This window comes from Orbicella franksi, chromosome 4 (assembly GCF_964199315.1).
Source record: "Orbicella franksi chromosome 4, jaOrbFran1.1, whole genome shotgun sequence".
Classification (NCBI taxonomy): Eukaryota; Metazoa; Cnidaria; class Anthozoa; order Scleractinia; family Merulinidae; genus Orbicella; species Orbicella franksi.
In genome coordinates this window covers 9,554,935-9,575,409 of record NC_138148.1, presented here as the reverse complement: position 1 = coordinate 9,575,409, position 20,475 = coordinate 9,554,935, and the positions used below count along the sequence as shown (strand labels likewise).

Sequence of the window (20,475 nt, the reverse complement as noted above, 5' to 3'; positions counted from 1 at the left end):
TCTTGGTAGGTACTTAGCTTTGGTGTTCTGTTCCCGGTTTTGATGAACTTCTTTGACAAGACCAGAGAGAGAACAGGTTAGTGAAGTTAGTCTTGTAGCTGTGTAGTGGACAAGTGCGCGGTATTTGCAGCCCGCCAGTCAGTTGTATCATTTGTGCCTGTAGGGCTCAGTGCTGTTGATTTGTTTCTAATTAAGAGTCCCTGTCCATAAAAATGGAAAATAACTCGGCATGGGTCCAAAATTCGATTTCGCTCATATTTTTATGGTAGATAGGCTAGGGCATGACAAAAACTACTGGACAGTTTTTTTTGGCAAAATATCCTTTTATTTCAAAGAAATATGTAAATTACCAAATTCCGTTAAAATCGTCATTTGACGCACCATTTTATTAAACAAGTTTGAGAGCCTCGCATGCAAAACCACATCATTCTTCCGTCTTTAAAACACTCAAATATTTTTGTGCAATGTTTAAATGTGTACTGGGTTGATTTTAGGGAATGTGGCGTTGTCTTTTTGGGTGCACAATAATTAAATTTCGAAGATATGTATTTCATTCACTTAAAAGTACTTCGTGAATATAATTAATTTTCACCATGTGCGAAACCTTCAAATGGACCAAACTTCTGGTGGTTGAATCGCAGAAGGATGGTCTACAGATTCCTGTAAAAATTTCTTTGGGAAAATGATTGTGAGTGACGCGAGAGCTTTTCAAAGTACGTCAAAAATGCAAATATTTGACCATCCGTCGTCAAATTTCAATTTACGAGTTATATTTTAGCATGCGCCACATGACTTGACCTAGGTTAAGCTGAAATAGACACAGAGCTGATAATTTCGAAATGTTCTAACCTTATTTGATGTAAAAGGCAGGTCCAAAGCCGATTTGACGTGTTTCTAGTCGATCTCTCACCATTCGTCGCACGTAGAGCAGATGTTTGCTTTTGTTTAAACAAGGTTAACGTCCGATTATTGGTCGAATACTATGAATCTGTGACCATCTTTCTGCGCATATGAACATCACTGCATCTAGGTCTAAAACGGCTGAGTCATTTGTAGATAGTTGCTTGCTTTGCGCTGCGCCAAAATATTGCGTTTGATCGATTGCTGACCATTGCTGAAAGGCGTGTCGGCGCAGCACAATCTTACAGCCGTTATTGTTCGTCACGCAATGCTGCCACGGCATATGCTGCACATTTTGATCTATTTTGTATAGAGTACTCTCAGGATAAGTGAAACAATTTATTCATTGTTCATCTGTTTTTTCATATATATAATAATATATGTGTATATTTATATAATCATATTTTATAGTGTACGTGGTCTCGGTCCAAATCACGTTTGTTGTACGTTCTGATGTTTCAGACAACAGCTGATAAAGCTAGTACCTGTACTCACTAGAATTTTAAGAAAATCGCCATAAAAAAAATTATAGAGTAATGAAGCAAGAACTAGCTGAGATAAAAATAGGAAATCACAACGTGTCTAATTCGTGAGAAAAACAGACTAAATTTAATTAGTAATTACGTGAGTAAATAGCCCTGGGCATGCCATTTTATTTGGCGTATTTTGTTTGCTTCGTGGCAAGGCATTGGCATATAACAGAAAATAGAGGACTGTTTTCAATACAGTCCAAAATTATCGTCAGTGAAATATTGTAAATAAAACACCTATTGACCGGTTACCTCCGCGGCCATCATTTGGTCATTCCGACAAGGGTTTCATTATTGTCTTTACCCCTATTAAGCGGCCACCCAAAATTTAAGAACTTTGTTTTGGAAAGGGCGATGGCAGATAAGAGTCTGAAATTGAAGGTGCATGACGAGTGATAATTCAAACACACGTCTATCATGATTGTATTGAACTGACTCCATGTTCACCAAGAAATTTATAGCCCGACAGTGCAAAATTAAATATTCAAGGTACACCAACCTCTATTTAAGCGGCTAGCCCCATTAAGCGGTCGCCACCCATTTCCCCGAGGGTAGCCCACTGTATTACATGTAAACCAAAAATAATTGCATAGCGCGAAAAGACCTAGGTATGAGTTTAACGTTACCGTATTACGCAGGGGCATAGTAGGTAGCGGTGGTCGAGTAAAAGATAACAACAGGGGCAATGGTAAATTATTCATTCTTTTCATTTCTTAATTTAATCTCCTCCTACTCAACACGATTGTGTGCTCCCAGTGATTCCAAGCCTTACGGAGCCTTACGTATTAGGATAGAAATTGTCCCACCCCTACCCCCTAAAATGGGATGACAGAATTGCGTGACGAACAAGGAACCGCTGCAAGCAAGGATTCAAGCCATCAAACCGTGATGATCAAACGTAATATTTTGGTGTAGTGCAAAGCAAGCAACTATCTACGAATGACTTAGCCGTTTTTGACTTAGATGCAGTGGTGATCATATGTGTCGAACGAGGGTCACAGATTCATCGTATTCGACCGTTAAATAAGTTGACAGCTGGCGATGTACATCGGACGTTATGTAAACAAAAGCAAACTTCTGCTTTTTGTGCGACGAATGGTGAGAGAAACACGTCAAATCGGCTTTGGACCTGCCTTTTACAGCAAATGAGGTTAGAAAATTTCGAAATTATCAGCTCTGTGTCTATTTCAACTTAACATAGGTGAAGTCATGTGGCGCATGCTAAAATATACGTCTAACTCGTAAATTGAAATTTGACGACGGATGGTCAAATATTTGCATTTTTGACGTACTTTGAAAAGCTCTCGCGTCACTCACAATCATTTTCCCAAAGAAATTTTTACAGGAATCTGTAGACCATCCTTCTGCGATTCAACCACCGGAAGTTTGGTCCATTTGAAGGTTTCGCACATGGTGAAAATTAATTATATTCACGAAGTACTTTTAAGTGAATGAAATACATGTCTTCGAAATTTAATTATTGTGCACCCAAAAAGACAACGCCACATTCCCTAAAATCAACCCAGAACACATTTAAACATTGCACAAAAATATTTGAGTGTTTTAAAGACGGAAGAATGATGTGGTTTTGCATGCGAGGCTCTCAAACTTGTTTAATAAAATGGTGCGTCAAATGACGATTTTAACGGAATTTGGTAATTTGCATATTTCTTTGAAATAAAAGGATATTTTGCCAAAAAAACTGTCCAGTAGTTTTTGTCATGCCCTAGCCTATCTACCATAAGAATATGAGCGAAATCGAATTTTCGACCCTTGCCGTGAAATTAAGAATTTGTCTGATTTTTACAGGCAGGCACTCTTAACGCCTTTAAGGGCCCATTAACCGATTCATGCGCGCGCTCGCGCGCGTTGCTGAGGAGGTGAAATTTCACTTCCGGTCACTTACGTCAGCCTGAGCACGGAAAATAAAAACAACTCAAAAACTTGCAAATTCGCACACATTTTAGATGTTTCAGTCTTTGTGTTTCGCAAAATGCAAAGTAAAAAAAGTACAAGCAAAGACAAAGTAAGAGAAAGACAGAAAAACAAGAGATATAGAAACAGAAAAACTAACTCCGTGTGGCTTTGTTTGATCTTACCGAAGTGCGCTGGTAGTGTAAATTGCGCACGCGCTGATAGGGTAACTACCAATATATATCGGGCGCACTTCCGGTTTCTTTAAATGCTAAAGGAAACGCGGTTTTTCATTAAATCCAGCCTTTTTCGACGAATTTCGATTAAAGCCAACGTTGGCAACATAGCTATGCATTCCTTTTTCGAAATCATGCTTTTTAAAGAAAATTACGAATTTTTCAATATTTTGAAATGCTCTCAAAATCTGACCTTTTAGAAATGAAACAAAATCGATGCATAGCGTAATGAGGATTTAAATTAAAATACTAAATCAATGAAAAAAATCTCGAGAAAGTAATTTGCCTGGGAGCCTTTGCATTTTTGCTGTATTAGTCACATGACCATGGGCGTGGCCTGATGACGTCATCACTAGTGTTACTGATCATGAAAAAGTTGAAACACATCAAATAACCCTGAACTAACTAAAAATGAGGAGGTTAGATGAGACTAAATTTTCCTTAGCAACGGCTCGAAAAGATCAGTTAATGGGCCCTTCAAGGGATTAACCGATTTATCCGCGCGCTCGCACGGGTTGCTAAGGAGGTGAAATTTCACTTCCGGTTTCTTCCGTCAGCCTGAGCGCGGAAAACAAAAACAACTCAATAACTTCCAAATTCGCTTATATTTTAGATGTTTTTCCTTGTGTTTCACAAAATGCAAAGTAAAAAAAGTACAAGCAAAGACAAAATAAGAGAAAGACAGAAAAATAAGAGTAACAGAAAGGGAAAAACTAACTTCGTGTGGCTTTGTTTGATCTTACCAAAGTAATTTGCTTGGGAGCCTTTGCGTTTTTTCAGTATTAGTCACATGACCATGGGCGTGGCCTGATGACGTCATCACTAGTGTTGCTGATGATAGCGGAGCTCCGGCGGCCCGAAGGGTCGCCAAGCGGAGCCCCATGCCCATATAGGGAGGAAAAGGAAACCCATCAATTGATTTTCTCATGGTTATCATGGCTAGCGGTATTGCTCGTGGGCGCGTACGCACGACGGCGACGACGACGACGACAGAGCCGCGCAAGATGGCGGCCATACTCCAGCTAATAGGTTGACAGAGACATGCACCCTCGGTTTGTAGCGGGAGAATGCCATTTTTCTTGGCGGGATTTTTAAAGAAAAACGATAGCGGAGGTTGATCTAATATTTTTAAGACAGAATTGCACTGAAGCAAAAAACAGAAAGCAAGAATTAACAGGGAAAGAAGTAGCGAAGAAGATCGCGAAAAAGACTGAGCGGGCCAGCGCTGGGGAAGGAGGCGAAACAGTACTGAACAATGCCGTGAGTTATAGCTAGTCAAGGGCTAGAGAAAGGAGGTGAAATAATACCGAACAATGCCGTGAACCAAAGCTAACGAGGGCTATAGAAAGGAGGCGAAAGTACCCGACAAACTGATTCAGAAGACTGCCGAACTCCCCATGGCCAAGTTCAAAATCCGCGCGAACGTGATGCTGTGCAGCCGTGCAAGAAAATTCAAAAGTCACCTGATTTGGTCAGGTGATGAACAAGAGAAATCAAACGTACCCGAGTGTTTTAGAGAAATTACAAAACAGTAAACGTAGCGGAAAGAAGTGGTTGATTCGTTGATGTATCGAAAATATAACTTCAGTTCAGTCTTCACAACTTTTGCTGCAAGTTTCTGCCCGGAAGATTTATACTGGCCGAACTGAATTGCCAACTTGCGGTAAGTGACTTTTGTTGTTGCGTTTGCTATGAAAATTAACAAGTTGCCTCGGCGATATAAAGTTATTTTCAATTGGAATCCATTAAAAGTCTTCCTTATTTGAAGCCATGCTGTAAGAGATTTTAAAAATTGCATCGTTTTAATTTCGCTCGTCTCTAAACATTAACACGTGGGTCGCTTTGGAGGTTGCTGGAAGTTGTAAACAAATTAAGTTTTCTGTCGATTTTCGTCGTCAACTTAAGCCTATAACCTCACGTCTAAAAATATGCTTAACCAAAACCGTACTTGTAAACACGGCCGGGCGAGTTTTGAAGTTTTCTCTGAGTAAGATAGCACTGCCGCTTCGTAGACTGCTAAAATTTCTTCTTCTGTTGTTGAAAACCAAGAAAGGTCTACAAACCATTTTAAGCCGAAGCGAACAGGATTTGCTAAATTTACTTTTGTTCCTATATGTGAATATTTGCATATCGTGATTACAAAGTATGGAGATTTCCTCGTTTTGTTAGTTCAATTTATTCGGTTTGGCGAAATGCTTTTGTGAATTCCGAGGTTAATTTGGTTGAAGACTGGTAAAGCTACTGCCAATAAAATGACTGCAAAGCTAAATTAAGCCGTCGGCAAAAATACAGACTCTCAGTAATATTCAAATTTAAGCGTGAATAATTTTTAAACTTTAACACCGCAAGCTTAAACGAATTTTCTTTATCCTCTCTTTTATTCGGTCACCCTTCATTGAGAAGGGATTTCCCCTGCGAAATAAATTCCCAGTAGTCTGGGAATTCCTAGGAATTCCTAGGAATTCTTAGGAATTCCAAGTTATTCCAAGACATGTAAATTATGCTTTAACCAAGACCTTGGAATTTCTGGGAATATTTGGGAATAGTGGAAGTATGACTGGGAATTATTGGGAATTCCTAGGAATTCCAAGTTATTCCAAGCCATGCAAATTATGTTTAATCCAAGACCTTGGAATTTCTGGGAATATTTGGGAATAGTGAAAAGTATGACTGGGAATTATTGGGAATTCCTAGGAACTCCTATTATTTCCCAGACTGTTTTAAAAAATGTGTTTGGAATATCTAGGAATTTTTGGGAACAGCTAAAACACATAAAATATTGTGTTTGAAATTTCTATCAATTTCCCAAAATGTCAAAATTAAAGATGAACTCAGTGCATGAATCAGTTTCTGTGAATTAGTAAAAATCAACAGGATCGTTTCCCTGGAGTTCCATACCTTTTTATTGTTGTCAAGCTCCAAGGTAATTATTTCCAAACAAATGTTACTACATTAATTCCAGTTTAAGTCTGACAACTCAACATAAAACTATAGCTCTCATAACATTGCTTTTTAGATCCAACCTGATTTGTTAGTGTATATGTGCCTGTATGGACCCTTAAATCAAACACCCAGAGTTTAACTGATAGAAAAGTGGATGCTCTCAGATTTGATAAATAGATTAAGCAAAAAATTCCTGTTAGCATAAATGTATATATATTATTTACAATTTCAATAAAACCAAAAGTATATATATGCATGTATATATTTAATATAATTGTAGATTCACACACATACCCATCACAGCCCACTGTTGAACAATTTTTGACTTGATCCTTTATGACTTAAGGAAAAAGAGGAAGACATCTCTCACAGATGTCAGAAATGAAAAGCTCACAGTTTCCACACACTTGCTGTACATTTGTAAAACTGTACTGTGACATTCTCTGGACAAATTACCCGTAGTTTCATTAAAACAAGGATATCTTTAGCAGCCTCTCATTGTCATACAATGTCTTGAAATTAAGGCCAGAATAGCCATACAGGCATATTCTTTGGCAGAAAATGTTTTTTTCTTGTGAACAATTAGTTTCACTTTCATCAGGGGAGTCCAGTGAATGGCCGTCAGTGTCAGAGTTCTCAATTTCTTCAGAGGAGTCAGAACTAGAAACTTCAACATCATTATCTGAATCACTGTCTGTGGACAAATCTGAGTTGTTGTGTGTATTACATCAATTGGTATTTCTGTAGTCTTTTCAGGTACAGTGTATAGGCAACTCAATTTCATCAAATGCTTCTGTGAAGCTTCAATTCTTGCATAAAGGTTGACTCCATAGTCCATCAAAGTCATCCACAACATTTCTGCCAACAGCCATCTCACTCAGGCGAGCCGAAAACTCTGAGGTGTTCTGTTCATGGTGCTGGAAATGATCTCCAGGAAAAAGTGATGCAAGAGAGGGAGATGACATCAACTGGCCTGGGAAGACTGCTTTAAGCAATTTATGTGGTCAAATCTTGTAGATTTTGGTATGGGTATAGTGGGATCATCAATATGTTTCTTGTATTTCCTTGTCCTCGTGGTCACTTTAATTCATGACACAACAAAATCAAAAGAATAAAAAAGATTACGAGTCAGTGGGAAACAAATGAATAACTGACATAAATAAATGACAAATAAAAAAAACCTACATCTTGATGTATTGAAAAGACTATAGATCTCATATAATGTTAATCCTTATAAATAATTCAAAGGAAAAAAATGATAAGCATTGCAAATTTCTACTTGCTGCATTCTGCTGACTGGGTGTTGAAACAAGTGGGCTCTCAAAATAGATTTGGTGGACTTACAACAAGCTTAAGCTTATTTCGCAGAATTTATCTCGTTTTCTCACGTCGATCTGAAACCTTTTAGGTGAATCTCGGCTTTTGGTGTTTTTAAAGAGCACACAATGCATTGCTTAGTTTGATTTATTTAGAATTATAGCTTATCATAACAGAAAATCCCTATAAAATTGGATTCCTTACCTTTGCAGTGAACTTGATTTAAGTGCCTCATGATCCTTTGTTATCTTGACAACCGTCGGGAACAGATCAACTAGTTAAAGTACGTTCCATTTTCTTCGATTTCTTCGTAAAAGGTTTGTGTAGTTTTTTCCTTTTGAAGTAAGACCCATCTTTCAAAAGACCACCAAAACAACGTGGAAAGGGAAGCAGACTTACCATCGAAAGCGACTGGTCTGGCAACCTCGTTGCCAGTCTCTCTCTCCTTCTTCTCCAGTTTCCATTCTCTCCTCAACTGATCAGCTGAACCAATCACAGCACGCGAAATTTCACGTGACTATCCTCGTGACTGAACGTGACAAAGATCGCGTTATTCATTCTCTTTTGGCGCCCATCTTTGAATTCAGCGTTAACGGTTGATCACTCGTGCGTATTAGTAGATTTCACTTCCAAAATTATATCAAAATGGTTTTTGTTGCGGTCCTGTGACTAGAAGAAAACAGCGTGAGTGTCATTAACGAGAAACATGTTATTCTTGGCGAAGATTTGGAGCTAAAAGAAAGTCTTACTGTGGATGTTTCAACGGGGAAAACTTCAAAGGGCAGATTAGCTGTATACAAAATTATTTGGTGAGTAATCGAATTCAAGTAACCCTATATTATAAAAAGTAACTTCTTTTATTTAGATAAAAGCTTTTGAATGAACTTTGTCATCACGAATCATACACGAGTGGGTCACTCAGTCATGGCAGGAAATGAATTCTGGCTAAAGCAAGGTTGAAACAATTTAGGTTGCCCAGAGGGCATGCCTAAGCAATTTGATTTGCGAATAACAAGTCGTTTCTCTCGCCATACTTGTTCAAACTAAACAAATATAACAGTTCTCGCTGATCCCAGTCAAAGTTCTTGACAAAAACTCCAACGAGGCAGCCACAGTCTGCATGAGTTTGATATGTCTCCTGTGTGTTTCAGCCTGACTGTATGGCAATCCATGTTGATCTTCAATTTTTGTCCATCCGTATATTCTTTTGCGTTTACTCTATTATTTAAATGTTCCTTTAATGTTTTAAGTGTCTTTTTTAATATTTCTAATGTCTAAATTTGGCTAAAAACCGTGATATATATCCTCCAATTCGAGAGTTGTTGATACACGTATAGAAGAAGGAAAACCTTGATTTAGTCTACTGTAAGCTCAAGATTTATGTAACATATTTATCAATAGTATACAAGCACCTTCACAATTATCAAGTCTTCTCTTGTAACATTTTAACTAGCTTACAGTCAGGCCTTAATTAGCTGCATGTATTAAACTGTGAGCACATAAATATTTGGATCTCAGTCTTACAGTACCTCATATATATCGCAGTGTAATGTATTTTTTTAAATTTTGTTTTAGGTGTCATACAACAAAGATGAAGATGAAGAGGCTAGCTGCAGAATCAACAGAAATAACTGAACAGCGGCTAAGTTTGCCCAAACTCAGCCTTTTTTTAATTTTAAGGAATGTCTCAGTTTTGTTTTTATCATTGATTCCTTACAATCATGAAAATCCAGATATGTTCCACACAATAACAATAATTTAAGGTAACATCTTGTGTATGGAAAATTGTTGGATTTGTAAACTAAAAAAGTAAGTAAGTTATCTGAAAAAGTTCTCTTTTTATCAAACATGTAAAAGTTTGACCTTCATATCTGTTTTCAGTTTTACTTTTGATTCTTGATGTAATGAAAAAGAAAGAGGATGATTATTCTTATGTTTAAATTCATGAGAGCCAATGTAATAAACCATTCATTTAAAACCTGTTGGATGTGATGTCAGTGACTTTATTTGTTATTTTAATGCTGGGCATTTATCATCAAAATTTTGTCTGGCCTACAAATGATACAAAATTCCCAGTTTTTCTCAGATTTTCCCAAAAATTCCAACCTATTCTCAAAAAATCCTACAAATTCCAAGTTATTCTCAGAAATTCCTAGGAATTTTTGGGAATTTTAAGGAATTTTCAAGGTGAGTATATTTCAGTTGGAATTCCTAGGAATTCCAAATCAGCTCTATGTGAACTTGGAATTCCTAGGAATTCCGAGTCCGAATTACCGTGAAAATTCACACCTTAGATTCCTAGGAATTCCTAGGAATTTTTTCCTAGGAATTCCTAGGAATTCTTAAAGTTATCTCACAAGGGTTGCTGTTGATATACTCGAGCTCAGATGTAGTGATATGCATCTTGTGTTTATAATGTAGATTTCCTCGTTTTATTTTGTTGTCTGTCCAATTAGTTCGGTTTGGTGAAATGCTTATATAGTCCAAAATGTTGAGTAGACAATTATGCATGGCAATCCTGTCTGCAAATAAAGCTCTGCTTTGATTTTGATTGGCTATTTCATTTTATTTGTGCCATTGCTTTTGGTTGGGGTTGATTCCCCAACACGGTATTTACACTTAATATGGAAATGTTCCTAAAAAGTGAGATGGTACTAATTAACTCGGTAAATTGAACAGTGTAATAGAAGTTCTTGCCCTGACCATTTCTCGGTAATAAGAATAACTTTTACATACATATATACTCAATTTAGTTGGAGAGAGCGTTCTCCTATCTCCACTCTCTCTCTCTCTCTCTCTCTCTCTCTCTCTCTCTCTCTCTCTCTCTCTCTGCTGTCTTCTTTGCACTAATTTTTTATTAACTAACTTATTAAATGAATGTCACTGACTGTTTTCTTTGTTGTGCATGCATACTTTTTTGCTCGTCAAAGAAAGTTTCAGTTTCTTCCTGGCTGTACAGTTTCCTTTCTCCTGTCCTGTACCAATTCGTTTGTGATATAACTTTGCGAATTCTCTATTCTCCTTAAATTTTATCTCATCAGGCTGATAGAATGCACTCTCAGAGTGTTCCATCATTGTCTTCAGTCGCTAAAATTTTCCGGAAAAAAAGCAATAGTTTTCTTAATTTCCTTTTACTTTGCGTTAAGACTTTTTAGCATGCCTGTAATTGGCCCATGGGCATTACGGGAAATAATTTTCAAGTAAAGAATTACATTCATTTTAGTGTTGAATATTTTAAATTGTTATGAATTAGGCATTTATTTTTATTTTTTATTTTTTATATTTTTTATTTTAGTCGCACGCAATGTTTTATGATTTTACTGAGGTATACCATGTAAATGTAAATAATGTACTGGAATTGGCCAATCAGAGTGTGCATTATATCGGCTTTAAACACAAACCATATATAACAAATGACTTGTATGTGAATGATATTTTATTACAGAGAACTGGACAGGGCAAGAACTTCTCCTTCTTTTGTGAATTTATATATTAATTCCTCTCAGTGCTGTCAAAATGTCTCAGGAACCTTCATTTCTGATAATCTATTATTTTCCACCATACCTACAGCACAGAAGCTCACCAAATCCTAACTGATAACAAACATGTGTATATCTCTAGCCTTTGCTGTGTGCTACATGTATATTCTGTTATCCTGCCTTAACTGCTAGAAACAATTTTGACAGAGCTGTTGCAACAGTTTCACTTAAATTGAATTCCAGTAACAGCGCTGCATGTAGCAGTGTTATTGAGTATGAACTTTATGGAGGATTTTAAATTTTTATTTTTTTATGATTACAGACGACAACAAAACATACATGTGTATACATAACCTGATGTGGGTGTTGGTTACAAACCGTAGTTCATAATAGTCATCCTATTACAGGTAAGGGGGAAAAGTTCAGAGAGTTTAGAACATTTCTTCCCCCAGCACACCTTCTGTCTATAGGTGCAATAATTGAGAGGTTATATATATATACGAAGAGTAATGTGAAGTTACTGTATAAACTAAATAGCATTAAAATCTGACATTTGAACGCCTCCTTTATTAAAATTAGTCACGATTTAATTGTTATCACTCCCTGTGAATTCATAGGGATTCCAGAGGCAAATTATCACCTAATGTGGAAGTCCTGTCTTCAAGTGAGGGAAAATGACACAAAAGAGTTACAATGAAAGTAAAAAGAATTGTGAATGTTGATATAGTGTACATTATACATCATGTAAAGGTATTTGGTGAGTGCCAAAGGCATAACATTTCATGTATTGCTTTTTCAGGGCAAATTATATAACAGTGACGTTTTAAAAGGTGTGATCAGAAAAATAATGAGTACATTGTCCAGGCAGCACCAGTTTATGGACAGCATATGCAGACAGTAAGAGGAACTGTAAGCACTACCACGTAAGTTAGTTTTATGCTTATGACTTCTTGTTCTTGGATTTTGTGTCATTTCATCATAAGAATAGGTAATGAAAGATGCAATAGTTGTTGCAATATATTTTTGAAGGAAAACTTATAAGTCTACCTATGCTGGATAACAGCCATGTGTAAACTGAATGTGAAGCAAACACTCTGTTAAAGATGGGGCAACCCTAAAACCCAGAAACCGGAATTCGGAATCTGGAACCAAAAACCGTAATCCAGAAACCGGAAACTGGAATCCACAAATCAAAGAAAATAAGTTCTTCAAATACTCAAAAATTGTTTTGCTTAGCTTTTTAACTGTAAAAAGTAAGCTGCCAAGTAAAAAGGACCTCAAACTTAACCTTTTTTGAAACAAAAATTCCCCGTCTGTTGAAATCGTGCAACCGTTAGTTTTAGTGAGGGCTATGATTATGAGAACCTCAGTAAAGTGCGTCTTAATTTTATTCCAAGCACCTTGAGAGTGTCTAAAATAAGCTTGCTGGTAATTGCCATTTTGTTTAATAAGTGATCTTCAATTTACCAGGAGTATAAATTTATCCTTTATGTCTAGTAGATACTGAACAAGATAGAAAATGTCATAGAGAACAGGATATCCGTCACTGGCAGCCCCCTGTACATTGACAGTCACGTCCCCACTTTCGAAGTCCAAAGGCTAACCCATCTGGTCTAAATATGAAATTTGATTTTTCCAACAGATATGAGACCAATTCCAGATTAACACAATTTCCACACTGATACTGTGACAAATCAGCCTTTCATATTCTTGGCGGCCATCATATTAAAACAATTTGTAGAAATGTTGCACACTTACTTCCGTCTGCTTCTCGCTTGCTAACAGATCAGACCACATGTTGTTAAAAGATGCTAAAAGACTGCCAGAAACTCACTGCAATAGCCTATAATAGCTTGTTGTCAATGTGCTGCTCACCAGTCTTCTCAGAGCAATTTGATCTAGACAAGAAGCGGGCTCTCACTAGGGCCAGCTTGAACAAAAGATGGATAACTTAGCCTATGAGCAGGCTCTTGTGTTTGGGCTAGGGACGTGAGTGGCAAAGCTTTATGAAGGCTCTTGGTGACATGCCAATGCAGAAAAACACTAGACACCTATTTAGCCTGCTCAGACACTAGAGACAGATACTAGAGCCTGCTTGCAGGCTATGAGTAACTCTATCCACCCAAAAACTCAGTAACCCTGACTGGATAGTGATGTACCCAATGGATAGCTTTATGCACCTGTTGAACAACCGGGCCAGATATATAGCTAAGGGTTGTTCAGAACTAGTCAATAATTTTTTAGCAATTACAGTCTGTGGCTGAAGTAAAGCCAAGAAAATAAATAACAACAAAATAATTTTTACTCATATTTATTTATTAGACATTGCTGAAGTGAATTATTTCTATCATCATTCATAATATCTGGATTCCAGATTCTGGTTTTTGGTTCCAGATTCCAGATTCCAGATTCCGGATTCTGGATTTCGGTTTCCAAATTCAGTGTTTTAGGGTTGCCCCAGATGATGTATGTGCATATGTTAATCTTGAATAATCTGAAATTTCAGAGAGTTTAGAAATATCATATCATATCTGTGATGGTTCTGAGGTGGAGGGCTGTTACATGTACATGTAAATGTCTCATGCACGATTTTTCACTCGTTATGATTCAGGAGCAAATAGTTTCTGTATCTGTTGATATGCAACAATCTACACCAATATTTCAACCTAATAATGTACAGTGTATATTAATTAACCAAATTATGCTGTTTTTAGTTGACCAGTGCTACTGGAGTAATGTGATGTTGAAGTGCACAAATTTACAAACACACCCAGTGCCAACTTGTCAAATATATGAACTGGCCAGACAGTGTAGATTACAAAATTCTCTGAAAGGTAAGATGTTTCTTAAACATTATTTTGTAATTAATGATTTCTCAGACATTGTTTTCTTCAAGAAAAGATTCATACCCCACATGGAGGTTTTTTCTCTATTAGAGCTCTTGATTCCTGATACTTTAATTTGGAATTTCTAAAGACTGGCCATGAATGGGTGTTGGGTGTGAATATCTTAGTTCTGAAACTGCACATTCATTCATTGAGTAAGCAAGAACATCAGTATTTATCCTGACAAACTCTGATTTTCTTCTGGAAGCTGACCTCATATACAGTTGTACAGTTATATGTACAACCAAACAGCCTGGATGACCCTGTGATTGGGACTGTGCACATTGTTGTAACCCTCAATGTTCCAGTTTCTTGTTTGAAGCAAATTGCATTTGCTCTCGAAAGCAAGTGGCGAAGTTCATAACAGTTATGTAAGTTTGCTTTGTATTTCAGGGCAGAGCCTGCCACAGTGAAAGTTGGAGTACCAACCCCTAGCATTTGATTCACTGTTAACACTCAGTAAACAACTAACAATGAAGTACACTGTATATCAAAGAAAGGAATTACATGCCTGTTCCTGTCCGTCAATATATGAACAGTTTACAGATGGGGAGCCTGTATTAAAACATCAAAGATTTTCAAAGCAACCATGGCCTGGTGAGATATTTCTGAGGAAATATAAATTTAAGGTCCTTATGATTACTTATAGGCATTGATTTTTATTGTAAACAATATCTTACTGAGTGTATTTTTCTTGTGTACTAATTGTTGTAGAACACAGAGATCACCGTTATGACACAGATATTAATTTGTGAAAAGTTCTATAAACAAATGCATCTGGGAACAAATTAATTTATCATGGATGCAGCTTCTGAGAGATCCCCAATATTAATGGAACATACACTGTTCATACATGTAAAAGAGTTCAGTAATTCATTACTTATGATTGTAATGCTTTGTTTGGTTTCTCTGTATTTACAGACAACTTGATGGGATTATAAATTCTGCACCAAGTTCATTGAATAAACTGACTTGGAGGTTCAGTTCTGCAACCCATCCTGTTTGTAATAATATCATAGCTCAACATTGTGACAGATACACTGCATTACATTATTAAGAAACACATATTAACTAATTATTTTTAAGTGCCTTTTAAATTAATCAGTTTTTCTAAGAGATAATTTACTCATGGTTTATTTAAATAATTGGCTTTTTGGCTTTAAAATGATATTTATTGAGTTTTTAAATCAATTTTGTGATAATCTGCATTGGACATGGCATAAATTGATATTTTGCCAACACGAAATGGAGAACTGGGTCTTAAGCAAAGTTGCAGGATTAGCATTTTTATAGAAAGAAAGGGTTGAGAAATTTGTGACATTCTACAGACAGCCTTGCCATTCGCAATGTCCGATAAGGTTAATTTGTTCCATTCTGTTGTAGAAATAGTGTTCTCTAATTTATAAATTATTTCAATCTGTTGTTTAATGATTGCCTTATAACTCCATGTCTGGCTTTGGTGCATGTAGGATATTGATGTATCTTTTCTTATCCATTTTGCTGTAAATTATCTTAATTGATGTGTCAATCAAAACATATCTTGGATATGCTGGGCTCTTCTGACAAATGTACCTATGCCTGATAACCTTGGAGTGCATTTGGTTGTGTAGTGCAGACAAAATACATGTACATAATATAACTTCCTCTTAGCTTACTGATAATTCTTGGTATAATTTAATCATAGCAAAATTAAAGTGCACCTAACCCCCAAAATTTTTTTTCGCTAGAACGAATCTACTTATTATTTGAAATAGTTCTGCGAAAAAATTTTTGAATTCCGTTAAATCCTCGATTTTCTGTGCCACGACGAAATCTCGAAAATAGCTCCAAAACACCGCCATTTTGTTTCACGACCGAGTTTGAGGAGAATGGGTCCAGCGGCTCTTGTGACGTCTACCCAGGAAGATTGGATATCTCATTTCCTCTCATTTCCTTCGGGATGGTGTAATACACATTCGAAAAGTGCGCAGAAAACGCCTTCCAGAGGTGCTATCGGCTGTTGCAGCAATATTCCAGATTTAAAGAAAGATATACTGTACAATTTACTGACGATGATCGGCTAATGGTGCAATAAAGACGTAAACGATAGTTGATTTTGTCGAACCGAAACAAGCGAACTGAATCTGTGAGAACCACTGAAGAACTCTCACTGGAATTTGTTCCGCAGACTTTCGAACGCTATTTTCATAAATTTTCTGCTTAAAGCTAACCAGAAATTCGTAGAAATACTACCTACAACCTATATCTTCCAATCCCGCAATATTTATAATATAACCGGCAAAGTTGTGTGATCCGGTCATGATCAAGAAGCGTTATACTGATATGTAAATAGATCGCAACTGTACGCCGCTAACCAACACTTATTTCTCTTTCGATTTAGATGAAAGTCGAAGATTAATCCTCTAGAATTACATGATAACAAAATTGTTAGACTCACAGAGTTTTTCGAAGGTTTGGAAATCAGCAGTGCGACAAAGATTCTGTGCAATAGCGTCGAAAATATGACCGCGTAACATTATCTGCGGACCGCTTAGGGAACACATCCTTTTCGCTTATCCGACGAATTTCACTGCAAACTTTGAAAACAATTTACATTGGTTATTTGGAGTTACGACTTAAAACGTGTGACAATGTGAAATCGGTAACTGTATGAAATGTTTCCTTCCGCCTTGCTTCCCGCAGCTTCAAAAATACAGGTCCAAACAATACGATTTTCAATCGATCGAAGCCAATGTTTTGGAGGTCATCAAGTCTCGAAAACTGCAACACGTACGTCGTTCTTATAAACATGAAGCATTCAACTGAAAGTAAAACACAAACTGGATTTAACAGAACCTTGACAAAATACATTCTCGGTAAGGACAAATGTAAACGGGCTATAAACACGCGTGGGAATCTTATGTTTAGTTGACTAAATTACCATCCAAAGCAGTCCTTGAGTTTTCTTTCCTGCTTTTCGTTTGCCTGCTCCTCCACTTCGTATCTAGCTTTCCATTCCTAATATACAAACAGCTCGTCCGCAAAGACGTCTTCCCCGTCGTCGCTTGAAATATTGTAAATTGCTCTCAAAGCTCTAAGCAGTGAGTTCACAGTTGTCGAACGTGCTTGATCGAAGTATATTTCGGAGCCTTCCGAATCGAAACTTAACTCTGACTCCAGTGACGAAAAAGAAATCATTCTGAGACAAAACTTGGACGTTTTAGTCCCAAAATACATCGGAACGATTAGTTTTGCGTTCTATTTTCTCGAGCAAATACAGAGAGTTGACTGAGGCGCTATTGTGTTTGGTTCCTGGGTAGACGTCATCAGGTACCGCCGCCCCAGACTCCCTAAAACGCGGTCGTGAAACACTTAATCGCGACTTTGAAAGGGCATAGAAAATCGAGGATTCAACCAAATTCAAAAATTTCTTCGGCCAAATGCTTCAAATAAAGTCTAGATTTGTTTTAGCGAAAAAAAAATTTTGGGGTTAGGTGCACTTTAATTAATGGAACCCAATAACAGCTCTTGTAGTCCACACTGCCAGTCGAGAAAAAGAACCAATCACATTGAAATTGAATAATAAAATTATTATTAGAAGCCTATGCAAGTATTCATGATCAGCAAAAAAAAAATATCGTAATTACCATTCATATGAGGGTGATTTTGCTTATTGCAAACCCTTCCAGCAGGAGGAGACTCCATACAATAGTGAAGATGGCTAAATGTATCTTTGGGGACAAGTTAGAAAACAAAACTTTCCAACTTTTCACATATTTATACTGTTTTGGTATTTTTGTGAGATTTCATTTGGTAGAGATTCAGGGACTGAGTATATTGTAACCACTGCATTTCAATCAGTCCCCACAACAAAAAAATGTGTAAACTTCTTTTGTGTGGGAGTCCCCATGTTAGCTGAGGAAGAATATAATGATTAATAACAATGCCTTGCCTTTCTGAATAAGGTAGGAAAGAACAACAAATGCCACCAAAAAGCACAGAAGACAGTTCTGTTATGTGATCAAGATTTTTGGTGGCTTCCAAGAAATCCTTGAAATCATGGCTCTATACTTCATAATCACACCATCTTACACCTCGATCTGCTGATGTAATACTAGTTCCGGCTGAAACTATTAAATCATTCACAATTTACCTCATACAAGTTGGATTATTTTCATTAGTGTCATTCCGAAAAATAACTGAGGAGCTCCGCTTTTAGGCTGGCCTAAATCTATATATTAAAAAGTTAAAACACATGAAATAACTCTGAACTAACTAAAAATGAATAAATTTTCCTTACCAACGGCTTGAAAAGATCGGTTAATGGGCCCTTAAAATCTACTGATTTAACCGTACGGTTTTAACCATACGGTTTTTTCAATTTTTTAAAAGACGATTTACTCTAAGGGGCTGAAACTTTCAGTAACTGTTCATTCATCTTCCGCGGAAATTTTGATATGTCAATTGTGTGTCTGTCATTTTTAACGTTGCCATGGCTTCCTTCAGTTTTTTTCATCAAATTGCAGAAATTCACAAATTTGTACATTTCATAAGCATACTGGCTAGATTTTATATTAATTTGTGCTATTTTTAGACTTTTTAAGAAAATAGTAAAATCCAAGATGGCGGATCCAAGATGGCAGGTCAAATGACGTCTTTGACGTAATATAACGTCATAACCAACAAAAATGGTATCAACTTGTTGAGCAAGCTCAGGGCTGGATAATGAATGTAAATTTATTTCGCTGTGGTTTAACAGAACGAAAACCCAAGAAGGGGGGGGGGAGCAATTAGAAACATTGACAAGTTCAAAATTAGACGGTCACACATTCAGCCGAGGACAAGTTTGAATTTAGACCGCAATCATTTAAATTTATTACTTGAAAACGGGGAACCAAGTGGCGGCCGGAAATACGTCTGTCTTCGTAGACTATACCTCTCGCAAATCCCTTTGTTTTTATGTTCCTCAAGAGGGGACGCGAGTGATTTTCACTGTAAATATCTCCTCGTGACTGTATTAACAGAACTGCAATGATCTTGAAAAATACGTTCGCACTGTCGTCCTCAAAGCTTACATTCTGTTAAATGACAATGTTTGGTTATCAGACTCTCACAATTTAAGTTCAAATGCGTTCAATTGAATCCAGCTACCTTGGATATTGTTCGATTGCTAACGGTACCGAATTTCATACTTTCACCGGTATATACCATTTCTACCAGATAATAACTATGTACATTTGGCATATATAGCCATAGGAACCTCCGGTTTAATGGCATTTCTAGAGTCCCAGCAAGTCACAACGGTGACCCCCTATTTTTTTACATTTCTGACATAAATAACTCATCATCTCACAGTGGTAAAAGTCTCAAAAAAAATCAATGTTGGAAAATTTTCGCGCGAACGTCCTTAATGACATTTCTAGAGTTCAAGTTTCTCACGACGTAGCCAACATTTTAAACGCTACTTATCGGTGGAATGGGCTCATTTTTGTCAACGAGGGAGATAATAGATAAGTTGCAATATTTAGAGAGAAAACCACGTCACTCTTAGCTGGTTTTCATGCAGGTCATCTATCCTGGTCGAATTGGAATGTGGAGATGTTGGTTTCTGTGGAAGGAGGAAAACCGGAGAACCCAGAGAAAAACCGCCGGAGCAAGGCGAGAACCAATAACAAACTCAACCCACATATGGTACCGGGCCGGAATCCTGAAACCAAACCACATCGGTAGGAGGCGAGCGCTCTCACCACTGCGCCATTCCTGCTCCTTTTGGACCTTATGCTAGGATGAGTAAAATACACGTTAATGAAAACTAGGCGTTTGTGCTAGAACTGCGCATTCTCGTCAAGGCTCCATCACGGGGCTCCATTCCAAAGTTTTGCGCCTGCTCAGTCTGAAACGCCTTTGATATTGTATCAACCTTCTTCTCTTCGTCTTCTTCTACTTCCGAGGTCTGTGGGTGAACTTTGGACTTTTTCCAGTTGATGAAAATCATTATTAATGGTATCAGGAAAGCAGCAAACAGTACTCCTCCAGTCATGTAGAATGAGTAGATATAGCTCCCTGTGTGGTCCGCTATCAAGGCTAAAGAAAGGAACCAAGGAAGAAATGAGCTTGAAAGATCCCTAAAAGGTAGAATTCTTTTCTCAGAGTTTTACTGAGTTTCTACTGTGGTATTCCACCATATCTCATTGATTATTCTTGGATTTCTAAAAAAACTCTGACCGAAAAGTATTTCCCTTCGAGTTGGTTTCAATGTTAAGGCAGTTTTCTCTGGAGTCTCTAAAAGTAG

The 20,475-nt window shown here is 37.2% G+C and overlaps 1 protein-coding gene and 1 long non-coding RNA gene across 6 annotated transcripts in view; one reads left to right on the top strand and one right to left on the bottom strand.

Moving 5' to 3' along the window:
* LOC145483332 (monocarboxylate transporter 10-like) overlaps positions 1-20,475 on the bottom strand; it is a 117,942-nt gene that overhangs the window by 82,487 nt on the left and 14,980 nt on the right. For 2 of the 3 annotated variants that reach the window (XM_081461833.1, XM_081461832.1), the window contains one exon: positions 19,567-20,267. The exons of the other annotated variant lie outside the window; for it this stretch is intronic. In XM_081461833.1, the coding sequence (XP_081317959.1) occupies positions 19,996-20,267 (272 nt within the window). In that variant the 3' untranslated portion in view covers positions 19,567-19,995. Of the gene's footprint in view, positions 1-19,566; positions 20,268-20,475 lie in introns of those variants that run through there. 3 annotated transcript variants of the gene reach the window in all.
* On the top strand, positions 4,476-15,621 carry LOC145483354 (uncharacterized). Of its 3 annotated transcripts, none has more exons than XR_014048908.1 (3): positions 4,476-5,243; positions 11,642-14,801; positions 15,126-15,621. It is a non-coding gene; the product is annotated as an uncharacterized LOC145483354 (long non-coding RNA). The 3 variants fall into 3 exon arrangements; XR_014048910.1 differs by lacking the exon at positions 4,476-5,243 and having other exon boundaries at positions 11,035-11,726; positions 12,119-14,801; XR_014048909.1 differs by lacking the exon at positions 4,476-5,243 and having other exon boundaries at positions 11,035-12,242; positions 14,034-14,801.